The sequence below is a fragment of the Gorilla gorilla genome, chromosome 13 (genome assembly GCF_029281585.2).
Source record: "Gorilla gorilla gorilla isolate KB3781 chromosome 13, NHGRI_mGorGor1-v2.1_pri, whole genome shotgun sequence".
NCBI lineage: Eukaryota > Metazoa > Chordata > Mammalia > Primates > Hominidae > Gorilla > Gorilla gorilla.
In genome coordinates, this window is record NC_073237.2 from 44,669,149 (window position 1) to 44,691,579 (window position 22,431).

At 39.3% G+C, this 22,431-nt stretch overlaps 1 protein-coding gene across 4 annotated transcripts in view; it reads left to right on the top strand.

Annotated features, from left to right (window-relative positions):
- Positions 1 to 22,431, top strand: part of SLC24A2 (solute carrier family 24 member 2) — a 277,036-nt gene that overhangs the window by 695 nt on the left and 253,910 nt on the right. For all 4 annotated transcript variants that reach the window (XM_004047850.5, XM_019034108.4, XM_063696329.1 and 1 more), the window contains exon 2: positions 1,359 to 2,441. In XM_004047850.5, coding sequence (XP_004047898.1) covers positions 1,512 to 2,441 — 930 coding nt within the window. In that variant the 5' untranslated portion in view covers positions 1,359 to 1,511. The remainder of the gene's footprint in view (positions 1 to 1,358; positions 2,442 to 22,431) is intronic.

The window sequence follows — 22,431 nt, forward strand, 5'->3', positions numbered from 1 at the left end:
AGGATCGGGCTGGAGATGACTTTGCGCCCGGGGAGTTGAATCTGTCCCTGCTGGTCGCCCGGGCCGGGCATTTACACAATCCCCTGAGTGCTGTGAATCGCTTAATCGTTCCTGCTAAGCGTTGACGTTCGCAGCCAGCTGGGAATCTCCGTGATGGGGTCGGGTTATCTCAGGAGTAGCAGCAACTCAGCGGGGTTGATTTGTGCTCTTGCTTTGCTCTGAAAACCTGAGCTCCAGCTAATCTCAGTATTTAAGTGGCGTGTGTTTAATTAGCTTATTTTACACCTGAGATTATCTCAGCGACTGCCTCCGAAATGAAATCGTTGATATGGAAAAGAATAGTCTTTTTAAAGAAAAACTAAAAAGAGAACTCTTCAGAATATCAGCTGTCATGTCTGGCTATTTTACCCATCTCCTCCGTGGGACAGAGAAAAAAACTCTGCTTTGGATATCTAACCTATTAAAGTCAGTGGTGGGGCTATTTTGGGCAGATTTTGTGGACAGAGGTATTGCTACAACTTGCGTATTGTTTATGAAATACACATGTGGTCTCTCGAAATAGCCTACTTGTTATTTCACTGCATTGGGAGTTGTTTGACTTACTAAGCTGCCTATTTTAAATATGACTAAAGGTTGTTTTTTTAAAAAAAAAATATTTAGCTGAAAACAATGTCTAGATGTTTAGGGAAGGCAGCTTGTGCATGTCACCAGAATATTTTTTTGTAAACTTAAATTTGTAAAGGACTACTTTCCCGCATCTGATAAAGGAGAGACTTTTTATGAAAAATAAGATCTGATATCATTATGTGTGCAGCAAAAAGATCACTAAATTAAAGAAACACTCACTTTCCAAATGATAGGTTAAATCAGAAAAAGTTGCCTACAACTGAGAATTATGTAATTGGACCAAAAGAAAACGATGAATAATTGTTAGTTGCCAAGTACCTAGACAGTTCTGAAAGAAGTGGGACCTTTATAGCACTGGAAGGTTATTGCATGATTTAAGGTGAGATAATCTGATAGATTTTCACCTGTAAAATTTTTATTCTTACATCTGCCTTCTCTACACCTAACATTGGATTTACCAAAATATTTATTTGGGTTTATACATACATCTTCATAAGTGCCACATCCCATACTAAGTGCTACATATGTTTTTACTCATCTTGAAAACAATCCTGGGTGGTAGGTACTGTAATTGTCCCCATTTTAAATGAGGAAACTGAGGCACAGAGAAGTTAAGTAACTTACCCAAGATCGCACAGCTGCAGGACAGGACTTTATCATATCTGCAAAGATCTTTATTAAAAAGACATGATTTTATGATTTACTTATTCTCGTTCTTATTTTTATTTAAGCATAAATGATGAAAGTTTCCTGTGAAGCGTAAGAATCCCTGATTGTGAAAGTGCCCCATAAGCATCGTTAACTATAAAGTAAGGAAAAGTATGAAAGAACCATCTGGTTGAGTCTAAAGTTGGAAGATCACCATATCCACCAGAAGACCCAGGATGGATCTGCAACAAAGCACCACCATCACTTCCCTAGAGAAATGGTGTTTGGATGAGTCACTGTCTGGCTGCAGAAGACATTATAATGTCAAGAAAAAACTGAAGTTAATTCGAGTCTTAGGCCTTTTCATGGGTCTGGTAGCCATTAGCACTGTCTCATTTTCAATCAGTGCCTTTTCTGAGACAGATACACAGAGCACAGGAGAGGCCAGTGTTGTAAGTGGCCCTAGGGTAGCACAGGGTTACCATCAGAGAACTCTCTTAGATTTAAATGACAAGATTCTGGATTATACTCCACAGCCACCTCTTTCTAAGGAAGGCGAGTCTGAGAATAGTACAGATCACGCCCAAGGAGACTACCCGAAAGACATCTTTTCCCTTGAGGAGAGAAGAAAAGGTGCAATCATTCTGCATGTCATTGGAATGATCTACATGTTCATAGCCTTAGCCATTGTCTGTGATGAGTTCTTTGTTCCTTCTTTGACTGTCATCACTGAAAAACTGGGCATCTCTGATGATGTGGCTGGAGCCACCTTCATGGCTGCAGGAGGGTCAGCTCCAGAACTTTTCACATCTCTCATAGGGGTATTTATCGCTCACAGCAACGTTGGCATAGGCACAATTGTAGGTTCAGCAGTATTCAACATCCTCTTTGTTATTGGCATGTGTGCTCTGTTTTCTAGAGAAATCTTAAACCTGACATGGTGGCCGCTCTTTCGAGATGTGTCTTTCTACATTGTTGACTTGATCATGCTGATCATATTTTTCCTGGATAATGTCATCATGTGGTGGGAAAGCTTGCTTCTCTTAACAGCTTATTTTTGCTATGTGGTTTTCATGAAATTCAACGTCCAAGTAGAAAAATGGGTGAAGCAAATGATAAACCGCAATAAGGTCGTCAAGGTGACAGCACCAGAAGCCCAAGCAAAGGTTGGTGGTGGTGGATTTTTATTTAATGCTTTTCTTGACTACAGTTCTGAATTATTATGTTTTTGAGATCTGCAATTCTTTTGATGTGATGGTGTTTGGGGCTCTTGTGGATAGCAGATTGATTCTGCAGTTCTGTGATAGCTAGACTAACATAGCAGTGGAAAAAATAATTTTGGGGTATTCTTGCAGATGTTTACTAAGTTCCTCAGCTACTTGCTTCAGAGTAAAACACTTGTAAATATAGGTTACATAAGCCTCCCAAAGCCAATTCAGCAGTTATTTGTCTCTTATTTTCTGAAAATGGGCATAATAATTTTGTGAACAATATAATTTTCATAGGAAAGTGTGTATGTGCCTAGAAAGTTGCAAGGCCTTTTCTTTTTAAATGAACACATGACAATTACCAAGAAAGAACCATCTCTTTAGAGATGTCTGAGGAAGAAAGTTTGTGTCACCATAGCTGTACCTTCCAGTCAGCAGCCTAGCCCAGCAGGGCTTGTCATTATTGTTGTTATGGCTGTTTTTCTTGATTGACACAATCATGTCTTAGGTCACTTGACCAGGAACTGATCAGCATCCATTGTAAAGAGAATCATTGGCCAGCCCTGCCATCTGCCTCTGCATCACAATGACCCATTTTGCACACCATAATAAACATGACTTCAACTATTTTTAGAGTAGAATTTGAGGGAGTTTTAATAACAATCACAGCCATCTTACCACTTAGGTGAGTGGAAAGCAGATTGGTAAAGAGCTTAGAAGTAATTCCTGCAAACACGTAAATTATTTTTTTAAATAGTGGACAAATGGCATCAATACAATCGTATGTGGTATTGTAATAGAGTTCTGATTTATATCCTAGCAGTGGAATGTCATCTCTGAATGTGATTTTAAACAGAAAGCCAAAATACCTGCATAGACTTTTCATGCCAGCATCTGGGAAAATTCTCATATATGCAAAAAACAGATATTTGAGCAGGGGGTGAAAGATTTTGTTCAAAAAGAAAAGAAAAATGATATTAATATGGTTAAATTTGCATAATTCTTTTAGAGCCAAGTTTGATGACCATCCTTTTCATTGCAGCCATGAAATGGAAGCAAAGTGCAGGATAAAACACTAGTAATATTTCTACTTGTACTACATTTTTTCTAACATTTCTCTCGTATGCTTGTTTGTTAGAAACTATAGTAAAACCAAAAAATCATTTAGCAAAATATATGGCAAACAAGCATTCAGATGTGACAACTGAGTACATCTCCTTCAGGGCATAAAATAGGACCATCATTGGAAGTTCTCCCCTACTCTAACTTAGCAGCCAAAAAGGTGATCCCTCAAGTGCTCTCCTCGAGTCTGTTTGGGTGGTTTACATTGATAGTCTTGTGTTTATTCCAATTAAAGTACTGAACGATTGTCGAGGAAATGCTTATTTTTTAGAGGCAAGGAAATGATTTGATATCTTATAAATTTCTTGGGTGCATCAATGATGAAAAGTCTCTTTGAGAACTCAGTACTTTCTTGTTTTCTTACACCCTAGTGGAACTTCATTAACTTAGAGACTTGGCTGAATGTTATATAGGCAACATTTATGAAAAATGAATCTGCAGAGCAATCCAATGGTGTATGTAGGATTGCGGAAGGATTTTGTATTCTGATTTTAATGGGGTGGAAGATGGTTTAGTGGAGTGGAAGATGCTTTCATGCGTTTTAGAAATAGCTTTCCAAATATAGGTTTATAGACTGTATTTAGTCAATTATAAACCATTCATTAAAGTAGCCCTGGAATGATCTTTACCTACTCAATTAGGTGACTGTTATGTCATTTTTATGATTATTTTAAGGTCAGAAATTCAGGTTGTCATCCCTTAACCCTTGTTATTTGTATCCATAATTTTGTGCTATACTTAATATTGTGTGTTCTAAAATTTGGAAATTCTAGATTTACTTGATTAAAAAAGAAAGCAGGTTATATTCATAACTATTTCTGTTTCTGATTTCCCCCCAAAATGTGTTCATTGTATTGTTTTCCATTTAGCACCAAATAGCTTTAATTTATTCCAGTTAGTCATTAATGTTTCTTTTGACATTGGTTAACTAATGGAAGTAGAGATTTTTTTCTAAACAAAGCTATGTCTTATTTTGTACTTCTCAAAAAAATGCCAGAGCACAGTCACACGTTTTTAAGTGGAACGTGCATAAGGATGTGTGATTTCCTTTAGGAAATTTCACTTGCCAATTTCATTTTTGAATTATTGCTGGAATTTTTTCTGTAATTACAGCCTTTATCATATGCCTGATTGCAGAAACTTAGGGAGGTTTGCCCCCCAAGCACTGAACATAGTCACATCTCTGAATGTGATTTTAATGTAATTTGATTCATCCCGAAAGGGGGATGAATCCTGGAGTGTGGTCATCTAGTCACCTGGCTGCAGAGTTGAATTCTGACTGTGTAGCTTACCTTTCTTACAGAAATTAATGCTTCTGACATCACCAAAACATCTAGGAAAAAGAGACTTTAAGCCAAATGCGGCCTTCAGTGGAGTCTTCCTAGAGAGGAATGTGCTGTACAAGAATTTAGGAAGCAAAATACTAAGCATGTTTTCATGCAAAGTCACTTCATTGTCCTATTTGCAAAATTATGGGACATGGGAGTTTGGGAAGGTAGAGGAAACACATTTTAGATATTCTTATACAAATCATCAAATGGTTCTTGCAAAAAAGTCAACTCTGCTGGGCTCTAGGCAGTGAATATCTTTGAAACTGCTTGCTTCATAGACAAATAGAAAATCTTAATTTGGTTCCATTGTTGATGATGTACATCATAGGGTAACTGTGAAGCATGGAAAAACGTGAACTGGCATTATTTTTCATAGTTAAAGCAACAGTTTCTCATCTCATTTAATTTCTCTGCCTTGTGTGTGGTTCTTATTTTTATTATTGTTATTTCTTTTGGTGATGCTACTACCCTTTTTAAAAAGTTATATACCATCATGACACAGTGGAGAGACCCTAGGGCTTTAACTCAAAAAGGAAAGAGTTTTTAGCCTGGTTGTGTAATAAGACCAGTGATTTCAGAGAAGTCATTTTAACTCTCTGAGCCTCAGTTTCCTAATTGGAAAATGAGAATAATGATACCTACTTCATAAGATTGGTAAAATTATTAAATGAAGAAATGAATGTTAAGCATCTAGCATGATCCTTGGAAAATGTGGGTTGTTTTCAATAAATGTTAATGCCTTCCTTTTATGTTTCATTCTTAAGTGAAAAATGAATTGGAATAAATTATTTTAGATTCAAGAGTTATAAAACATTCCTTGAAGACAGAACTTGCTCCAGTGAATCCTTGAGTTAAGCAGGCTGTCATACCCCTTAGGGTTATATAATATTTGCTGTATTATAATATTCATAAGCTGTAGTTCACATACAGCGAATATAAATGGGTCAAACATTAACTCCAAGGAAACTTCAAAATGTCTTTATTTCGTCCTGAAATTTTATTATTTGGAATTTTGCTTAAAGTGAGTAGCCCATTGGCTGGGACTTAGCAATATCCATTCTAAGCAGAGACTTTTGCTTTTGGGGTATTTTTATTTATAGATGTTTGGGGCTCTCTTCTTAAAATGTCTGTATAGCTGGTCAGGAATAAGTTTGAATCCTGCAGGATGTGAAGCAGTTAAGTTTCAGATCATTCGGCTCATTTTGCTATGTTCCTAGCCTGGCTGCTGGGGGCCGTTGATCTGTTATGGTGCTAGGCTGTCATTGGCCTAGAAAGCAGCTGTCCATGGTATTTAACTTCGTCTTAGACTTGGCACTGTAATCTGACAGCAAGTTGGCCTGGTTCTAATGAAGGGCACGATCTAAATAAAGATGCTTAAAGCTGGATAGTTGGAGGGCCAGACTACTTAGTAATTTAGGTGTGCTTTGCTTTATTCAGTTTGTGTGTTTCTGAAAAGCTGTAAAGGGTTTTAGCAATTCAAATTGTGATTAATGTTCTTTGGAAAATCAGGATTAAAACAAAATTATTATAAATATTCTTCATAAAGTGAAGTAGTTCTTGTAAAGTACTAAACCATAAATAATTGTATAAGTATACATGTGTTGCCTCAACTTTGCTTAAGACACAGAATTTATTAATTAGTAAAATTAATATACAAACTTCAAAGTAGGTAAGATGGTCCTTATATTAAATAAAAAGACGTATTACTTGATAGATTTGGAAACTAATTCTCTGTCTTTCTTAAAAGAAAAAAACTTAGGCATTAAAATTCTTAACTGACTGTGAAAGTAGTGTGTTTATCTAGGGATACAGCATGCTGATATTTTCCTTATTTTGTTTCCCTCTACTTATCCTAAAAGTAAACCCGTCAGTTACTGCTTGTGATTCAGAGAGTGAACTAGGCATTTTGAGAGACCCAGAGGGCCCAGTGGATTTTGATACACACAGTTCAAATTGCCCTTGGCCATTTCCCTTGCTATTCTGGTTTCCCCTGGCAACAGATGACCTAAACTTTGTGAATCCTAGAGAACTGGAGTCACCATATCTCTCCCTTCCACCTTCCCCTACTTCATCTATTCCTCTCTTTGTCCTTCTTTTCCTCTCCTCTTCCCTCCTTTTCTTTTGTCCCCCTCCCCTCTTTTTTGTTAGAACTAGATAATTTGTATCTTAACTTTAGCAAAGAATGGGATCGTATGTTAAGCTATTCTCTGGCTACTGGGGACACAAGTACATCCAGAGTGTGGATTTGGCAAGTTTAGTTTTTCCTTCCTTTTATTTTCAACCTTCTTTTGTTTTAGGTAAGTCTCTAGTAACCAGAATATGCATGCACTTTATTTAATTCAGTTTCAAAAGCATTATCTTTTAACTGGAAAGTTTACTTTGTTTATATTGACTATGATTACTGTAACATTTGGATTCTTTTTCATCATGTTATTGTATACTTTCTATTTATTTTGGCCTTTCTGTTTCTTTTTAGAATTTTTCTTGCCTTTTTTTGAGTTTTTTTCTAAATCTGTTTTTCCCTTTAATAGTTTGGAATGTATACACTCTTTTTTTTTTTTTTTTTTTTTTTTTTGAGACGGAGTCTCGCTTTGTCGCCCAGGCTGGAGTGCAGTGGCGCGATCTCGGCTCACTGCAGGCTCCGCCTCCCGGGTTCACGCCGTTCTCCTGCCTCAGCCTCCTGAGTAGCCGAGACTACAGGTGCCTGCCACCGCGCCCGGCTAATTTTTTGTATTTTTAGAAGAGACGGGGTTTCACCGTGGTGTCAATCTCCTGACCTCGTGATCCACCTGCCTCAGCTCCCAAAGCGCTGGGATTACAGGCGTGAGCCTACACTCTATTTCTATTATCTTGATGCTTGCCTTAGAAATTTTAACCTGTGTGGCCGGGCGCGGTGGCTCACACCTGTAATCCCAGCACTTTGGGAGGCCGAGGCAGGTGGATCACAAGGTCAGGAGTTCAAAACCAGCCTGGCCAAGATGGTGAAACCCCGTCTCTACTAAAGATACAAAAATTAGCTGGGCGCAGTGGCAGGCGCCTGTAATCCCAGCTACTCAGGAGGCTGAGGCAGAAGAATTGCTTGAACCCGGGCTTCAGAGATTGCAGTGAGCCAAGATCGTGCCACTGCACTGCAGCCTGGGCGACAGAGTGAGACTCCATCTCAAAAAAAAAAAAAAAAAAAGAAAAAGAAAAAGAAATTTTAACCTGTGTATTTAACTTAACATACTATAAAGTTAATTAAGATGTTTACGCTCCAGCTAAACAACCTAAGTACCTTAGAAAATTACTCAGTCACCACTTCACCCATTGTATATAATTCGAAGTCCAGAATTTAAGTTCTACCTTGATGTGTTTTTTGTTCGTTTGTTTGTTTTTGGTTTTTGTTTTTTGTTTTGAGACGGAGTCTCGCTCTGTCGCCCTGGCTGGAGTGCAGTGGCGCGATCTCGGCTCACTTGCAAGCTCCACCTCTCGGGTTCACGCCGTTCTCCTGCCTCAGCCTCCCAAGTAGCGGCACTACAGGCGCCCGCCACGACATCCAGCTAATTTTTCTGTACTTTTTGCTAGAGACGGGGTTTCACCATGTTAGCCAGGGTGGTCTCCATCTCCTGACCTCATGATCCTCCCACCTCGGCCTCCCAAAATGCTCGGATTACAGGCGTGAGCCACCGCGCCCGCCTACCTTGATGTTTTGTTAACAGCTTTATTGAGGTATAACTTTCATTTTTTAAGCCTCATAAATTAGACATTGTCATTTTACCATCAATATTTTTAGATTTATCCACATATGTACTGGTTTTTCCCCTCCTCCTTCCTTCTTGTATACCAAACCTTTTATCTACAGTTTTTTCCCTCTACTCCTGATGTACATTCATGATGTTTCTTAATCTGTTAATAGTAAATGCACCTGATTTTTATTTACTTAGAGTTGTATTTCACTTTTGTTCTTGAAATATAGGACAAAAGTAGTGAATAGAAAATTATTTTCTCGTCCAACTTCGATAATAATATTCCACTGTCTCTCAATTCCGTTTTTGCTGTTGAAAGACTACCATCCAGGTAAACATTGCTCCTTTATAAGAAATTTATCTTTTTTCCTTTACTACTTTTAAGGTTTTTGCTTTGAGTGTTTGGCATTTTCCTTAAGATATGTCAGGTGTGATTTTCTCATTTAGGTATCCTCTATTTGTGACTCATTAGGCTTCCTGATTTTGAGGATTAGTGCCTCCCAACAATTTTGCCTCTACCCCAATCTTCCTATAGTCTGCCTTCTAGAATTCCAGTTAGACGTATCTTGTACTATCTTACCTTCCACGTGTTTTCACTGTTCATGGTTTTCTATCTGTGATCCTCATTCTTGTCATTTCTTTATATCTACCTTCTAGCTTCTCATTTTCTCTTTAATTTTGTCTAATCTGCTCTAAAGCTCATCTATTGACTTTCTAATTTTAGTTATATTATTCATTTCTACAAGTCTTATGTGGCTCTTTTTCAAATCTATTAGGTAGCTTTTCATTGTTTCTAATTTCATCATACTTTTAATGCCTCTTTTATTCCTCTAAACATGTTAAGTATATTTATTTTATATTTCATTGTTGATAAATTTTGTGGCAATATCTTTGTGGGTCTAGTTTTGTTGTTTTATTGATTCTTAACCATGAAATTTTTTTAAACTTTGAGCATATGTTTCTTGGAACTTTACCTGTGGAACTCCATTGAGGCCTGGGTTTTAAGTACATTCCTCCAGAGAGGATTGCTCTCCTGTCAAAGGTCTGGGAGTACTACCAACTGGGGCCATTCTAAGCTACATGTTTGACTTTTTTTACTACCCAGGTAGTGTAAATTCAGACTGCAAACCCATATGAGCGAGCCTGTGCTTAAAAATTCTTAAGGGAGATTCATCTTTCTTCCCCATCTTCAACTTTCAGCAGCACTAAAAACCAAGACTCAAATAGACACATCCTACCATCTCCCTTTGCGAGGTAGACTTTTTTTTTTCTTATTTGCTTACTGAAAGTGTCAACTCTTCAGGAGTCTCAGCTTACAGATACAGAAGTTCTCTGAACTGCCTTCCCGCTATCAGGCCTCATGTTTGTACTTCTAAAAACCTAGTCTTTAGGCTGCTAAGGAATGGCAAATACCTTGAAGGCAAAGCAATACAGACATTTCTGGACTTGTATTTGGTCAGTGTTCTTGGTTCTGAGAATCCCTTATTCCTCACTAAATAAAATAGTTAGATATTTGAAAAATATATTTAAAGTGTAATATTCCAACATTTTAGGGAGTAATATATTAAGAAGGGTTTGTTATTCTATTGCCAGAAATATATGCTTCAGACTATAGATTTCTCAAAAGATAATGCATACAACAAGTGACACTGTTATGGAATTTTAATGGCATTCTCTCAATGTTTAATACAGCCTGACCATCATAGTAAAGTTTCTCATCAAAATAATAAATCCTAGAAACAGCAAGTTTTAGTCATTCAAATCTGAGGAGCAATTCTAACATGAAGTTATATGAGGCCACTTTAAATTTTAGGTTTGCCTTTTAAATAATATATTTATCAGATACCAAAATTATGTATTCATTGTACAAGAGTATTAAAAACACATCAAAATATAAAAAAGAAAATTTTGAACAGTTTATATTCTCTCATTGCACCATCCAAAGATGACTATGCACATTTTTGCATATAGCATTCTTCTGAACTTCTCATATACACATACATATACACATGCATATGTACATAGACATATATATACACACCTATGTATTTAAATAAATAGGCACATATTGGACATACAAAATTTTATATTTACTATATTGAATATATACAATTTTAAAGTTTTTAAAAATTTTTGGCCTATTATGGAGCCTTTTCCCCATCATTAAATGTTTTTCTAAAATGCTATTTACTGTTTAGTATTATCATAATATAGAAAGCCATTTTCATGTTGCCATTTATTGTAATATTTAACATTATAAAAAATACTACAACAAATAGCTTTACACATGAATTTCTGATTTCGTAGAAGCAGAAATTCTGGGTCAAGGCTTATCAGCTTTTTAAAGTTTCTGCCACATTGCTACATACTTGGTAGTGTTGAATATTATAATTTTTAATGTTTTCCAATTTCATAGATGAAACATAGCATTTTGATTAATTGTTTTAAATGTGCATTGCTTTATTTGGGAGTCTGGGCTTTGAAACATATGTTTATGAAGAATGACATTTTTCTTTTATAGATTGCCAGTTTCCTGTGTCCTTTGTGTCAATTTTAAAGCTAGCTGTGATGACTCACACAAAGATCTCTTACAAATATATGCTGAGAATCACTAACTTTAGCTCTCCTCTCTCTCCCCATTTCCACACCTAAATGGAGCCAGGAAGTTTTTGCAGGTTTTGTTTTTGTTTTCGTTTTAATGGGAGAATTATTCTGAAGAGGAGTCCTCATGACCGAAGATTTGGGAAATGAAGTTTTCAGGGACTGGTATGTGCTCCTTGGCCATTTAACCTAAGGGGAATTCTGTACCTCCAAGGAACCCTATTGCCACATCTGGAATGTGGGAGATTCACCCTCAGTGACCTAACAGATTTTTAGCTGGTCATTTCTATCCTCAGGAGCTGTAATATTTACAACGTGGAATATTCTAACCAGGCCAAAGCAGCAATCTAATACATTCACCCTAAACAGAAGACCAGAGTCTAGCCATGCCCATATCACCCAACTCTTTTTCTTAACTGACTTACATGTAGTAGTTTCTGTCAAATGATTTAATTGACTTGACCAAGCAATAATTTTAGCTTAAGTGTGCTGTGGGAGGTAGCTCTTCCAGACAGATGGGAGAACAACGTGCATGGGAAAAAGTCATTTAAGGTTTAATGTAGGACGCTAGACCGCCTCAGCATTTGTGGCTTCTGACAAGGAAAACTATCCTGGGCAGCTGCATGTGTGTCCCTGGACTGCTGGTCTCTATAGGTCTCTCCAAAGTCAAGAGAAGAGAGGGATTTGAAAAGTAGGCAGTGCTTAATACCAGGTACTTACTACATCAACACTCTGAAATAAATATTATCACCTCCATCTGCAGATCAGGAATCTGAGGATTGGGAAACATAAATGATTGCCTAAGGTTCAAATTTAGTGATATTTAAACGGCGTTTGAACTTGAGCCTGTCTGATTTCAAACTGCAAGCTAGTTCTCTTGTACCTGAGTGCTTCTCACTGGGCAATTAGAAATACAGATGAAGCAGGCCTCCAAATTAGATTCACTTTTCACATTGTGAGCTGTCAAATCAGTGACTTTCAAATGTTTTTGACCATGCCCCATGTAAATATATTTTACTCTCAACCCACTATGTATGTGCACATGCATGCACACATACATATGTGCATATTTACATATCCATATAAAGATAAAATGTAAGCATAAGGCACTTTTATATTTTGTAAATTTTTCATTCTATTAAAAATACTGGTGTCAACTTTCTAAAATAATTTCATGGACCACCAAAGGGCTGTGGCCTTAGTTATGTTAAGAATGTTTTTTTCTCCTTCTTTCTTTCTTTCAGCAGGGCTGCCCTGCAAAGCTGTACTAGTTGTGTACTCTGCAAGGGCATCTGTTTGATCAAGGTGAAGAATAGGAGAAGGAAGGTAGACATCACTCTACTGAATGAGCGGAATGCACTGATGTGGGACTGTGTCTGCCTAGAGGAAGGGGTGCCTTTTCTTAATTCCGCAAAGCTGTCTTTTGGCCTGGTGGTGGCCTTGCTTCTTACCCTCAGCTTTTCCTTTTAGTAATTAATTTATTTAGCATTTCAGAGCCATGATCTAAAAGGACCATTAAATACATATAAATCCATGCTAATCTTCATGACTGGGATTCTTTCAGCCATTTAGACCTAGATCCACACATCATCAATGCTTCCTCTCCAAGCACACACACCATCTATGTCCATTTGGCTAACTCTGACCAATGCAGATTTCTGCAGAATCCTGAGGCCAACACTCACCAAACCATGTATTGCTCTCTGGCTCTGAGATAGAATGATTGCAGAGTAAAAAAGGCATAGATCACAGCATGATATGCTTGCTGAGCCTCCAGTCATTCTTGGTTCCCAGTGAGCTTGTCATCAGGTGGAAAAGAAATGTGGGTGAAGCAGAGAGGTTATGAAATCAGAGAAAAGCAGAATCTAGACAAGAAGCTGCATTTAGATTAGGTGGGTTTCCTTTTTATGAAGGATTGGATTTGTAAACCAAATGATGCAGACATGGTTCTTGCATGGGTAAAAACTGGTGGGTTTGGAAAGGATCTGGGCACCAGGCCATATTTAATGTAGTGTTCACAGTTTTAAAGGGTGCAGTCACAATTTTGCATCAGCAGGACTAAGCCTGGAAAGAAGTCCCTTTCATCCCAGATGCTGGCTGCGTAACCCTGGGCCAGGCGCTTTGCCCCAAGCATCTTCTCTTTGAAAATGAAAGGACTAGTTTATCTCCAAGATACTGCCAGCTCTGATAACTCTGTGCTTCTCTGTTAATGGGAAAGAAACAAGTATACTTGCTTGTACTTACGGGTTGGCCAACAGAAGAGACAGTTAGGTCATGAATCGCTGAGCTTATTTCCTTCAGAGTGCCTTTCCAATTAAGAAACCCAATTAAAGAGGATCGCTTCCTTTGGAGGAGTAATGAGGGCTTCTTTACCCATCTACAGGACCTTCTTGGAAAGGGCCAGATGAGTTTCTGCTTCTCTGTAAGTAACTTTCTCTTTTACTGCTTGATGGACACTGAGTTAGACAAGCAGGGTGTAGGTAGAAATACAGGTTTCACCTTCAGCTAAAACCTGAAGCACCGTTTTTCCCACTTATAACCTGTCATCTGTTGTTCTAGCAACTTACATAGGCTGAGGTGGTTTTCTTTTTCCGTACCACCTGATAGCAACCAAATATATATTGAACCACTTATTTCAGGCCCGTAGTAGACATTGAATATTGGTGTATTCCAAGAACCTGTTAGTTTTCCAAGATGGCCGATGATGGCTAAAGGTTAACACAATGAAATTATTATTAGGCCTAGGACAGAGATTATTTTGGATAGACCTTCCTAGCTGTGTGATCTTGCATACATTACTTAACCTCTCTGGGCTTGTGTTTACTTATCCATAAATTTTTAAAGTAATAGAATTTTCCTTATAGGGAGGGTATGAATTTTTGATGAGATTAAACAGGAAAAGTGTTTAGCAGAATCCAGTTTCTGCCCTCCTCCTCCCCAACCCACCAAAGATACACTTCTCCTGGTCTCTTTTGCTCTGAGTCCCTTCTCTGTGCTACAAGCCTACTCTTCTTCAGTCCTATCTTTCCCTGCAGAGTGTTTTCCTATTGCCATTTCAGGGCCTTGCCTACTTCCTAGGTTTCATTTCCTAGACCTCTCTCTTGATGTCTCCCTTGCAGCCATATGAATCTGCAGTTCCCCAACCAATCCCTAACTAATAGTCAAATCCTCAGTGTTTGGTCTTGACCTTGCTTTCCTTTTATTCTTGCAGAGGATTAAGAGAGAAATAGTTCCCTATCTCTGAAACTAAACCTTGCTCAACCATGAAATTCTCTTGAGCCCTCTTCTTGCCACCCTATAAACGTGTTCACTCTTGTGTGTATCATCAATATTTAATCTTAGCTATTCATGCACCTATCTAGTCATACCTGTGACTGATGTTGGTTTGCCAGCATCTGTGTTTTCTGTCTTGGATTGAATCACTCCCCTTGACTCAGTAACTAACTGGTCCCATTTGCAGTATTTGGTGCCTAGCTTGGTGTCATAGGTAGAAGGCCAAGGGCGCTTAATGCTTCAAGAAGTTGATAATGGTGATGATGAGTGTTCATGATAAAAAGTCTGAGCCTGAATCAGTCATAAAATGTAGTGTTTTATGTATTAAACTCAAGCAGCAAATGACTAATTTCCTACTTATGAAAGAGGAATCATTAGAAACCCTCCTGTCCCCTCAGGTTGCAAGTGTGGGCATCAGGGTAGGTAAGGCATTTCAATTCTGAAAGCCAGTTTATTCCAGCTGTGGCCCAAAATAGTTCTCTTTGCCTTCTAGCACTGTATAATGTTTCTCTATTGACTTTTTAATAACAGCTTTTCTGGGATGTAATTCATTTACCATAGAATTCACCCTAGTTGTATGATTCAGTGTTTTTTAGCATATACATTCAGAGTCACACAACCATCATCACTATCTAATTTTAGAACATTTTAATCACCAAAAAGAAACCCTGTACACACTGATAGTCTCTCCCAATTCCTCCCTCTGCCCAGCCCCCAGTAGCCACTAATCTACTTTGTCAGTATAGATTTGCCTATTCTGGACATTTCACATAAATGAATTTATATAATATGTGGCTTTTTGCACTGGCTGCTTTCATTTAGCGTAATGTTTTTAAGGTTCGTCCATGCTGTAGCCTTTTTATGTCCAAATAATATTGCACTATATAGGTATACCACATTTTATTTATTCATCAGTTGGTGAATGAATTTAGATTGTTTTCACATTTTGGGTATTATGAATAATGCTGAAATGAACATTTACTTACAAGTGTTTGTGTGAATACATGTTTTTAGTTCTCTTTGGCGTATGCTTATGAGTAGAATTGCTGGGTCATGTGTTCTCTATGTTTAATATTTTGAGGAACTGCCAACTGTTTTCCAAAGTCCCTGGACCATTTTGCTTTCCTGTGTGTATGAGAGTTCCGATTTCTCCACATCTTTGCCGACATTTGTTATTATCTTTTTTATTATACCCATCTTTGTGATTGTAAAGTGATACCTCATGATTTTGATTTGCATTTTCCTGATAAATGATAACGTTGGGCTTATTGGTCATTTGTATAGCTTCTTTGGAGAAGTGTCTACTCATGTCCTTTGTCCATTTTTAAATTGGGCTATTTGCCTTATTATTGAGTTTCAGAGTTCCTTATCTATTCTGGTTACAAGCCCCTTATCAGATATATGATTTGCAAATATTTTCCTCCATTCTGTGAGCTTTTAAGAAATGTGCTCCATAGATACAGCAGCTCCTAGCCTGGGAACCCCTACCAAGCTGTTCTATATTGTTTTCTAAGCACATTTTTATCTAGAGTGATTTGAGACCCTTGGATCAACCCTAAAGCTGTTTCTTCCTTTGAGTTGGTCCTTGGAAAAGATTGTTCCCCTGAAGCTAAGAACTGGAGGAGGATTCAGGGGTTGTTTGGGGCCCAGGACTTCCTGATTATAGAGAACCTGGGAATGCAAAGCTACTTGAACATTGGACCCAGGATGCCTGTCAATCTGTTTGCTGCATCATCCTTCTTTGCCTGCTCCTGATTCTTCTCTGCCTTATCTAAAAGACTTTCTCGTCATAAAATCTTCCCTACTTCTTGCCCAGAAGCCCTACCAGCAAAGCAGTTAGGCCACAGGCCTTTGCTCCAAGATGTGAACTTTGCCTGTTTTGCTGTCTGTACTGGGCCCTTAGCTTTATACATCTTGGTTATGGACCAAACTTGCCCATCCACCTTCTATCCCCCAATATATGTAACTCCTCCCATTCCATGCCCTAGGAACATTTGCATCCATCTTGAACAGCACTTTGTAATTGTATGAAGCTCCATATATACAGTAAAAAATAACAATAGCAGTAATGATCTACTCTGTCCTTGTCTAGCATGGACAGTAATTGCACAAACCTGATTAATGTGCACATTCCGAGGGCAAAGAGAACTTAACCACATGATCATGCTTTATACAAAAATGCACAATTGGTTCAAAGCTCCAGTGGTTTCCAAGGGGCTCAGGAAACATCCTCGCTCTCGTTTCTAGCTTGTGTCAGCTACACAGTAACTGGTGGCATGGTGGATGGAGTTTTGTGGCCCTGACTTATAATGAGAGGCAGATTTATTTAAATAGCATTCAGATGAGCAGCCAGGCTGCTCTTTTGATGCTTACTATGAAGGGCCATTACAAATCTACTGTTTTCTGCTGCCTTTTATTTTAAGTCCAATTAAGTGGATAGCCACAAATAGCTCTGACCTTGAAAGTCTAAGTGAAGGTGAGATGGGAGAACAGGCTTAGGAAACATATGTTTTGGCGTGTTAATGCTCTGCAAGTCACACACACTTGAGGAAAATAAATAGAACAGGACAAGATAGTGTTGTGCTTTAGGAGGAAGAATTTAAATGCCCTGGGAAATAACACCACATGCTTCACTGGTGCAGAATCATAAACTGGGCTAAAAATTAATCCAACTCTATCTCCGTTTCGCTGGGAGACAAGCCCCAAATAAGTGTTATTGGCAGTTATGCTCATTGCATAATCACCTTGGATTGGCATCTCTGCCACATGCCACTACCGAATGATGCTTCCTTCTCTCGGCAGCCCCAATACATGCTTTTGGTTATTTATTTTTAATAAAACATTGCTTAGAATACCATACCACCATCTCAGTCCAGTTTCTTGCAAATGTGAATCACAGGATGAATCTTCTGGAGTTGAATAGCTTGTTTAAAAAATATTATCAGCAAGGGGCCTCTTAATGAAATTATTGAAGTCTAAGAGTTGGGTTACATAAATTTAAAGAGGTGTTTTTTACCATCTTAAAAAAAATATTAAGTATTTGTAATGTGCTATGAGTTGCTCTTCTCTATCTTTAACCTCATCAGTCCTGGGAAATAAATATCTTTCTGAGGATCTTACTGACTCACTGAATGATCAATGTTAAGTTTTAGTTTCTATAAACCTATCTCAAAATATTTTATGTGCTACTGTCTCACTACATGCTCCAATATTTTATAAGTTACCTATGCATTTATCTGTTTCCAATTTTCTCCATCAGGAAGTGGGAGCAGATGACCTTTCTCTTGTCTTGTAGGATAGTATGATAATTAGTAAGGTAATAGGAATGGATGACTATCTGAGCCCATGCTAGAACAAAACTGCAGACATGAAGAGACTGTGACAAGTAGATTAAAATGATTTCAAGCACATTTTTAGTGTAAAGTTCAAATAGTCTTTATAGAAAGGATTGCTCTAATGTGACTATCTGAAAAAATGCATATATTATTAATCTTGAGAGATTAATAAAGCACTTTCTGGCAAACTATATTTGGGTATGATTTTAATCCCATAAACTTCCGTTAATCCAGAAGTATCTTACTTAGATGTCCAGAACAGAACCAAGATCCAAAACCAAGAGAACTTTTGAACAGCCAAATAGATGCCAGAAGATCAATGCTCTAAATTCCAGGCACTTAGTCATACAGCAACTTCTTGAGACTCTGCATTAAAGTCTGCTTACTTTGGTCATATACAGAAATCAGGCAAGTTAGGTTTCCTGGCTCATAAAGAAATTAAAACCAGCGAATGCAGTCTACATGGCACAATATAGACTACATTTGCTGCTTCTAATTTCTTTATGAGCCTGGAAACCTAACTTACTTTATTTAGGTAAGTAAGTTACCTAAAGTAACTAAAGTAAGTGCACAGTGTGCACAGTGCCTGCTACTGACCTATTTAATAGTGCCTTTAAGCAGATTTTAAAAGGCTCCCTGCACTGAGCAGACCAAATAGAACAGGCAACCCCCCCCAGACACAAGTGTAGACAGACCTGTAGGTGTAGGACGTGTTAAGCAAAAGGCATTTTGTGCAAAAAGAAAGATGCCATCCTTTCTGGGTGGACAGATGCAGTGTCCACCAGGACTCATGGCTTGGAGTGTGGAACATGGGCTCTGATCCCCACTCAGCCATGCATCTCTGGGTAGTGCACAAATGCACAGCATAGGATGCAGCCCTGCTGATTACACTGGTAACACAGTCAGTGGCAGTAAGCATCGGAAGAACCATAAGAACGTAGAAAAATATATTTGTCTGGGGTCAGTAAGTGTAGGGTCAGAACACAACACTTTACCTCATGGCGTCTGCGGGCATGAAAGTAATATAGTAATTAATGTTGATAATACCCAAAGAAATACTGACAAAGTCTGACTCATGTTCACTGTGACTCATGTTAGAGACAGTGGAACTGTTGAGACAGGCTGTAGGGTCAAGTGTGTGAGCAGAGTGACCCACATGTTCAGGCACTGGTGCCATGAATCAGGTGGGTAACAGTGGTGGTCTGGCCCAGGTGGTGGCAGCAGAGGCAGTGAGAAGTGATCAGATGCTGGATGTATCTTGAAGGTAGAGCTAATGACATTTGCTGATGGGTTTGGTGAGGGAAGGATAAAAAGAGAGAAATCAAGGGTGACACTGAGATTTTTTGTCCTGTGTAACTAGAAGAATGGAATTGCACTTAATGGAAAAGGGGAAGACTTCAGGAGGAGTGGGTTTCAAGTGGAAAAGAGAGGAGTTCAATTTTGGGTTTAAGATGGTTAACTTGAACATTGAAATGGAGATGCTGAGTAGGAAGTTGGGTATGAGTCTGGAATTCAGACTAGAAATACAAGTTCAGACATCATGAGAGTGTAGATAATATGTAAAGCCATGGGATGGAATAAAATCACCCAGGAATGAGTGTAGCAGGGAAGAACTCAAAGACCTAAGTCCTGGGATTCATAGCATTGAAACATGAGGAAAACAAGGAGAAACCAGCAAGGGATCCTGGGAGGTGCAGCTACTGAGGAAGGAAGAAGCCTGGAGAATGAGGAAGCCAAATGAAGAAAGCACAGTAGTCCCTCCTTATCCACAGTTTCAGTTACCCACGGTCAACCACAGTCAACCACAGTCTGAAAATGTTAAATGGAAAATTCCTGAAATAAACAATTCATGAGTTTAAGTTGAGTGCTGCCATTCCAAGTGGCATGATGAAATTTTGTGCTGTCGCTCTCTGTCCCACCCAGAATGTGAATAATCCCATTATCTAGGGTATCCACGCTGTAGATGCTACCCACCCATCAGTCACTTAGTAGCCATCTCAGTTATCAAATTTAAGAAACAAAATATAGAGAGGGTTCAGTACCATTTGAGGTTTCATGCATCCACTGGGGGTCTTGGGACATATCCTCCTCTGATAAGGGGAGGCTACTATATCAAAGAAAAGAAACTGGTGACCAAGTAGGATGAGGTCAGAGAATTGAACATTGGAGTTTGCAATGAAGTGGTCATTGGCAACTTGGTAAGAGAAGCCTTGGAGTGCTTGGGTGAAAACCTGGCCAAGTGGGTTCAAGAAGTGAGAGAATGTGAATTAGAGGTATTTGTAAGGGAGGATGAACAAATGGGGATGGAAGCTGGAAGAAAAGTATAGTTGCTATGGTTTAAATGTTTGTCTCCTCCAAAACTCATGTTGAAACTTAATTCCCAATGTGGCAGTATTGAGAGGTGGGGCATTTAACAGGTGATTGGGTCTTGAGGGCCCTGTCTTCATTAATCAATTAATTTACCCATGGATTAATGGATTAATGGGTTATTGTGGGAATGGAACTGATGGCTTCATAAGAAGAAGAAGAAAGACCTGAGATAGCACACTTAGCCTGTTCACCATGCGATGCCCCATGCTGCCTCAGGACTCTGCAGACAGTCCCCACCAACAAGAAGACTCTTAGCAGGTGCAGCCTCTAGACCTTGGACTTTGCAGCCTCCTTCTTTCCCTTTATAAATCACCCAGTTTCAAGTATTCTTTTATAACCAACAAAAGATGAACTAAAACAAAGATCAAGTGATTTTTCTTTTTAAAAGTAAGAGATTTTACAGATAAGTTCCTGGGCAAGTTGGCTGAATAAAAACAGCTCTGGTCTGCAGTTCCCAGCAAGACCAACACAGAAGGCGGGTGATTTCTGTATTTCCAACTGAGGTACCCGGTTCACCTCACTGGGACTGGTTAGACAGTGCATGCAGCCCACAGAGGGTAAGCAGAAGCAGGGTGGGGCGTCGCCTCACCTGGGAAGCACAAGGAGTTGGGGAACTCCCTCCCCTACCCAAAGGAAGCCATGAGGGACTGTGCTGTGAGGAACAGTGCTATCTGGCCCAGATACTACCCTTTTCCCATGGTCTTCACAACCCACAGACCAGGAGATTCCCTCAGTTGCCTATACCACAAGGGCCCTGGGTTTGAAGCACAAAATTGTACGGCCATTTGGGCAGACACTGAGCTAGCTGCAGAAGTTTTTTGTTTTTTAACCCAGTAGTGCCTGGAATGCCAGTGAGACAAAACCGTTCATGCCCCTGAAAAGGGGGCTGAAGCCAGGGAGCCAAGTGGTCTAGCTAAGCAGATCCCACACCCATGGAACCCAGCAAGCTAAGATCCACTGGCTTGAAATTCTCGCTACCAGCACAGCAGTCTGAAGTCGACCTGGAACACTTGAGCTTGAGGTGGGGAGGGGTGCCTGCCATGACTAAGGCTTCAGTAGGCGTTTTTTCCCTCACAGTGGAAACAAAGTCACTGGGAAGTTCTGACTGGGTGGAGCCCACCACAGCACTGCAAAGTCACTGTAGCCAGACTGCCTCTCTATATTACTCCTCTCTGGGCAGGGCATCACTGAAAGAAAGGTAGCAGCCTCAGTCAGGGGCTTATAGATAAAACTCCCATCTCCCTGGGGCAGAGCACCTGGGAGAAGGGGTGGCTGTGGGTGTAGCTTCAGCAGACTTAAACGTCCCTGCCTCCCAGCTCTGAAGAGAGCAGCAGATCTCCCAGCGCAGCGCTCGAGCTCTGCTAAGGGACAGACTGCCTCCTTAAGTGGGTCGCTGACCCTCATGGCTTCTGAAGGGGAGACAGCTCCCAGCAGGGGTCAACAGACAACTCATACAGGAGAACTCTGGCTGGCATCTGGCAGGTGCCCCTCTGGGATGAAGCTTCCAGAAGGAGCAGGCAGCAATCTTTGCTGTTCTGCAGCCTCTGCTGGTGCAGGCAAACAGGTTCTGGATTGGACCCCCAGCAAACTCCAGCAGACCTACAGAAGAGGGGCCTGTCTGTTAGAAGGAAAACTAACAAACAGAAAGCAATAGCATCAACATCAATAAAAAGGATGACCATGCAAAAACTCCATCTGAAGGTCACCAACAGCAAAGACCAAAGGTAGATAAATGCCTGAAGATGAGGAAAAAACAGAGCAAGTAGGCTAAAAATTCCAAAAACCAGAATGCCTCTTCTCCTCCAAAGGATCACAACTCCTCACCAGCAAGGGAACAAAACTGGAGAGAGAATGAGTTTGACGAATTGACGGAAGTAAGCTTCAGAAAGTGGGTAATAACAAACTCCTCCAGGCTAAAGGAACATATTCTAACCCAATGCAAGGAAGCTAAGAACCTTTATAAAAGGTTAGAGGAATTGCTAACTAGAATAACCAGTTTAGAGAAGAACATAAATGACCTGACTGAGCTGAAAAACACAGCACAAGAACTTTGTGAAGCATACTCAAGTATCAATAGCCGAACTGGTCAAGTGGAAGAAAGGATATCAGAGATTGAAGATCAACTTAATGAAATAAAGCATGAAGACAAGATTAGAGAAAAAAGAATGAAAAGGAATGAACAAAGCCTTCA